The sequence below is a fragment of the Natator depressus genome, chromosome 6 (genome assembly GCF_965152275.1).
Source record: "Natator depressus isolate rNatDep1 chromosome 6, rNatDep2.hap1, whole genome shotgun sequence".
Taxonomy (NCBI): domain Eukaryota; kingdom Metazoa; phylum Chordata; order Testudines; family Cheloniidae; genus Natator; species Natator depressus.
Window position 1 is genome coordinate 118717478 of NC_134239.1, and position 6000 is coordinate 118723477.

At 40.0% G+C, this 6000-nt stretch overlaps 1 protein-coding gene across 1 annotated transcript in view; it reads left to right on the forward strand.

The window, feature by feature from the left end:
• C6H14orf39 (chromosome 6 C14orf39 homolog) overlaps positions 1 to 4712 on the forward strand; it is a 48907-nt gene extending 44195 nt beyond the window's left edge. Inside the window, exons 15-17 of the mRNA XM_074957198.1 lie at positions 609 to 744; positions 2398 to 2455; positions 4262 to 4712. Coding sequence (XP_074813299.1) covers positions 609 to 744; positions 2398 to 2455; positions 4262 to 4464 — 397 coding nt within the window. The 3' untranslated portion in view covers positions 4465 to 4712. The remainder of the gene's footprint in view (positions 1 to 608; positions 745 to 2397; positions 2456 to 4261) is intronic.
• Positions 4713 to 6000: the final 1288 nt, after the last annotated feature.

Consider the following 6000-nt stretch of genomic DNA (forward strand, 5'->3'; position numbering starts at 1 on the left):
GGCACCAGGCTTAAAACAAACAAAAGGAAGTATTTCTTCACACAGTGCAGTCAATCTGTGGAACTCTTTGCCAGAGGATGAAGGCCAAGACTACAACAGGATTCAAAAAAGAACTAGATAAATTCATGGAGGATAGGTCCATCAATGGGTCCAGGTTCAGGAATGATGTCCCTAGCTTCTGTTTGTCAGAAGCTGGGAATGGGTGACAGGGAATGGATCACTTGATGATTACCTGTTCTGTTCATTCCCTTGGGGGGACCTGGCATTGGCCACTGTCAGAAGACAGGATACTGGGCTAGGTGGACCTTTGGTCTGACCCAGTATGGCTGTTCTTATGTTCTTATAAGTAATACTGTTACCTGCTTGCTACAGGAAGCAATTGTTGGTGTAAGGGCCAGGAATTAATGCCTGGTTTTGATTTCACATAGGTGTAAATCAGGAGTAACTCTGTTAAGGTCAATGAAGTTACACCAATGTAAAACCATTGTGAGATCAGAATCAAACCCAGTGTACCTAGGGTCTTTTATTAAATCATAGGGAGGACTCTGTTTTATAACTCTCAAGATAAAATGCTTTCTTAAAATGTTTCTTCCTTTCTTTCATTACAGGAGTCATAATTTAGGTTGTGAAGGAACAGCCCCCAAATCACCTGCTTTTTCTTTTCTTATGCCCTGTACCCAGAAGTCACCTGGCTTTAATTTATTTGACTCATCTGTATTTGGAGCAGAAAATTTATCAGACCAGGTAATATTGAATCTTAAAGATATGATCCGTTGATTTTCTCAAAGTGAAGTATTCTTAGAAAAATTCATTGATTGCGTAGAAGGTTTCCAGCATCCTTTGTGTTCACTTATATTGTCACTTGTTTACTAGCTTGTTTACTTTTATAAAATATAACCTTTGGCACTGCTTTTCTACTGCTAATTCCAGTATGAGAATTTCAGTTCAGGTATGAATTTTTTCTCGCTGGGGCTGGCCCTTGTGCATTTGGTACAATGGAAGGCAACAGGGCTCAGATTCTCAAAGGTATTTAGGTGCCTAATTCTGATGGAAATGAGGCACTTAAATACCTTTGAGAATCTTGGCCAAGGACCCTTCTGCAACTTTTGGCTCCTAAACAGGGAAAAGAGGAGATGGTTCCGCTACTCTTCCCTTCCTTCAGCCTTCACTGTTGTGTCCCCCTCTTCAGTGCATAGCTCCAGTGCCAGCCTCTGCTTAGGTTTCCTAAGAGGCAGCAGAAGGAAATTGCTTAGATTCTTATCAACTTGAAAAACAGCAGTGAAAACTGACAGGACTTTGCAGATACAAGCAAACAATGCATTAGTAACACTCAGTTCCAGTTTAGAAAGTTTACTTTGCAACCATATATTCGGGTTTTGTTTTTTTTTTTTAATTATTTTAAAGAAAGCTTAGTTTCTGCAGAAGGTGATATCATTTACATGGGAAAGTTTCCTACTCATGCAGAGCAAATGGATTTTTCAAGCCCTGAATATGAATATGATGTCACCCCAAGTTATCTTTTGGTTGAGTTTCTGTTGTGTAGGCCCACTGCCACGTGTAAGCCTGGCAGATCAGGCTGGGGCAAAAGGACATGGCTAGAACTCCATGGAGTACTTAGGCACTGGGAGCTGAACCAGCCCCCTGCTGCTCCCCAGGATGGAGAGTCACAAATGTAGCATTGAGCCACTTTTACCTTCCTGTTCCCCATCTTCACACCTCAGCTGCATAGAGCATCTGAGGATTGATCCCCTCATGTTGTCTGGTCTATAGAACTTTTCAGAAGCCATAAGGAAAGATTAGTAATTAATCGGAACATCTGTATAAGATGGCTTACAAGAGTAGTGAGTGCTTGTGCTCAAACTTCATTTAACAGAAGAATTATAGAATTGTAGAACTGGAAGGGACCTTGAGACCATCTAGTCCAACCTCTGCACTCATGGCATGGAGATCAACAACATTTTACTGCAGTAGCTCTTTGCAGTGTAGGATATAGCTTCATACACCAAAGAGTAGTCATATAAAGGCTATCCAATAGGGTGACTTTAGATGCCATCTTTCTATGAGTTATTGATTACTTTTTGGAATTAAAGATGGAATGATAATGACAGTATTAGCCCTTTGCAGGCATATGCTGCCGGAATTAGAAGCTGGTCAAAAGTTGATTTTTTGGACTGTAGTTTTACTGGTTACCACTGCAGTGGTTGAATCATCTGTATCTTTAAATATTGACTGAAGAGGTAAAACACACTATTTGAATGTCTTTAAATGTAACAATTTAGCTAAATTAAAAACTTTAATCATTATGAAATTATGTAAAATTAATCAATACTTACATCAGTATTATAGTTTATATTGTAGTTTTCTCATCTGCTAAACATAATGGCTTCTATGTTTCAGACTGATGAAAGTTATTCTGCAGGAAACATAAACCCTATTTCCCCACACAAAGATATTGGTAAGCTTTGAAAGTGAAAAGTAGTTTTATATTTCATATTCATGTAATTGATAATTTAACTACATGTGGCTCTGTTCAAAAAGAGATCCCTGATTAATAGAAATGTTGTTCAATAATGGTGCAATGGTAAAACTGTGACCCTGTAATTAGTGGCCCATTGTATATATGTGTATTTGAAACAGCACAAAATATGTCCCTGAATATTACATCAGAGAGCTACAAAAACTGGACAACATTTACATGAAGGAGGAGGCAAGAAGAAGTGGGAGGAGAGAGGGAGGCAGTGGAGGGGCTGGGGGAAGTCTGGCATTAGATGTACTTGGAACAATCCATGAGATAGAACACCAAGGTGAAAGGAGCAATTCTGAGAGCTGTGTCACTCATTAAAAAAACCTCATTTCTGTCCTATTAAATGTAAAACAGCCATAGCACAGCTAATGCCTATGGGTTACCCCAAGGCTTCCACTTAATTGTAAGTGCACGTTGGTTCTGTTAATAACATTTTGGGTTATCAATGTAAGAAGGAGAAGTTGTGTATCTTTGGGCATCTCTTTCTAAAGTGCAAGTAATGTTTCCATGTTGTTAGCGAAATCCTTGGACCTGACTCTGCTTTCACTTCCTGCTGTTTAAATCAATGTAAAATTGATGTGAATGAGAGGAAAATCAGCCCCTCTGGGCCAGGTCCTCAACTGGTGTAAATCAGCATTGCTCCAGTGAAATCAAGGATGCTATTCTGATTTGTACCCTCTTGTTGACATCCTGCCCTCACTGAAGTCAATGGAAGCTTTGTGCCAGGATTTCACCCTCTCTCTCTCTCTAACCTCATAGTTGGGAATTATAATCTCATCTCATTTGGAGCACTAGAACTTCAAAGGCCAGTCATTATCTGTTAGAATATAGCGAAGCAAGTATATATAATTATATACATATGTGTGATACAAGCTCATCTTTATCACATTTCTGTATGTGCAGGGGTCCCCTTCACCAGCCCTCAGCAATCCCTCTTGCTAGTGACAGGTGCGTCAGACTTGGGTTGGGGAGCACATTTGGGAGACCTCAGAATACAAGGCCTCTGGTCTCAGGCGGATCTCGCGCTATACATCAATGTCAGAGAGCTGAGAGAAGTGCGCCTGACATGCCACACTTTCAGAGCCCACCTAGCAGGGAGATGTGTATCAGTCATGACAGACAACACCACAATGGTGTTTTATATCAACAAACAGGGGGGTGCATTCTCCTCTCCCCTCTTCCAGGAAGCCCTCATTCTGTGGGACTTCTGTATAGAGGACTCCATATACCTGCAAGCATCGTACCTCCCTTGAGTACAGAACAAGTTGGCGGACCATCTCAGCAGGTTGTTCCACGGCCACAAGTGGTCCCTTCACCCGGACGTAGTGAACTCAATCTTAGAATATCATAGAATCATAGAATAGTGGGGCTTTTCATTTTGTGACCACTTTGTAAGAAAAGAGATCTTTTTACAGAACACCTCCCCTCTCAACACCCAATCCCTCTACAGCTTGTCTCAAAATATTTCATTCTGTGGACCATCAGGAAGGGCTCTATAGAACGCCATGAAAGACTCTAATCAATTAGATGCAACTGTCTTGCTAGCCTTCATTGAATACAGTGTCTCGGTAATGGGAGCTCCATTTCTAATGCATGAATAAACATGCCATTGTATGCTGATATTCAACAGGATGTTAAAATACAGTACATTATTTCAGAAATACAGTCAATTGCAGTTGTCTTAAAATAAGATTTCATCTAATTTAACAGATTAATTAAAATATGTATTCCCTCTAGGAAGCTTATTTGGGAAATCGGAAAATGAAGATGTATTTACATTTTCCTTTCCGTCAGAGTCGTCTTCTCATGCATATGGGGATGGAAAAGATGACTTCAGCTTTCCATTTGCATTTGGACAGGATCAGAGATCATCACATTCTTCCTCTCTGAAAGGTTTTCACTCTTCATCACAAAATACAAAGCCATTTACACTCTTTTGAATACATTTCTTGACTTCCTTTTGAATATTTTTGCTGCTTAGCCTTGACCCTTGTTTTCAGCAACTTAAGAAAAATTCATAACATTTCACTTCTCTGTCATTTAATGTAAGGTGACATTACTGTACTTGCATCAAGAGTATTTAAATATTTTCCACTGATCATACATGCTCTTAGATGTTTTTATTTTTTTTATCACTTTTAATGATTTAATGTATTGTTTGCATGAAACCTTTTGATAAGCTCTCCTTTAACCTGCACACGTTAACATAAACAGAAAAAATATCAATGGCAATAGCATATTCCGTTTATTCAGTACCTCTTACTGAGTATTAAACCTCCGTGTTGAATAAATTAAATGTACGATATCAAAAAATGGAGGCTGGTTTTGGTGTCAGTTATAGCAACAGAACACTTGTTGTCAGTGGTATAAATACTGTTTTGTATGGTTTTAGTTAACTCATTTATTGTAAAAAAAAAATAACCATTTTACTGCAGCATTATACACTGTTTGAATTTGTTTATTGGGTTAAATACAGCATTCAGAAATTGGCTGATTGTCTCATTTAAATTAAAAATTTACACATTTTTAAAATAAACTTGTTTGTCAATTACCGTATATGTTTTTGTGAATGAGTGTTTTAGTCAACTTTGCAAACTGAAATAATTCTGTAATTAGAGTATTTGATATTTTGGCCAGAATGCACAAAAGGAGTTAGGTGCCTAAATCCCAGTTTTGGTACCACTGTGGTGCACAAAACACCCACTTTAACCCCAGAGCAATTCACAAACCCAGGGAAGACAGGCATTCAGCCACCTAAGTTGTGTATGAAGTTTGATGATTATCTAAGTATTTATCCACAGTGGAACAGTTGTTGGGCCAGAAAGAGAGAGAATGACTGTGTAGCCCAGTGGTTAGGGTACCCACCTGTGAGGTGGACACCCAGGGTCCAGTTATCCTGCTCCACACACTCTTTCATTATTTTTCCACAGTGGAACAGTTTCAACAGGAGAGACTGATGCAGTCCCACATCAGAATATTCCATAGCTCAGTTGTCTGAGCACTCTCCTGAGAAGTGGAAGACCCCTTTTCAAATCCTTGCTGCCCCTCTGGCAGAGAGGGGGGAACTGAACCTGCGTTTCCTACATCCCAGTTGAGTGCTCGAACCATTGGGCTATAAGTTGGGTAGCAGCACCACCTCGTCCAGTGATCATATTTTGAATGAGACCTGGTAGGCAGCCTCTCAGCACACCTATGGGAGTGGGTCCAGCACACAAGATAGGCATTCATCTGCCTGCCTTCCCCCAGTTTGTGGATCGCTCTGGAGCTTAGCTGGGAGATAGACATCTGGACACCTAGAGTTAGGCAGCTGTGTGCATGCCCAGAGTCAGTTAGGTGCTGAGGGAATTTTTACCCTGAAAATATAGGCACCAAGTGAGTTTAGGTGCCTACAGAGTTTGGTGGGAGTTTTGTGGATTGCAGTGGAGCCTAAAACTGGAACTTAGTGCCTTAATACCTTTGTGGTGTGGGGCCCAAAT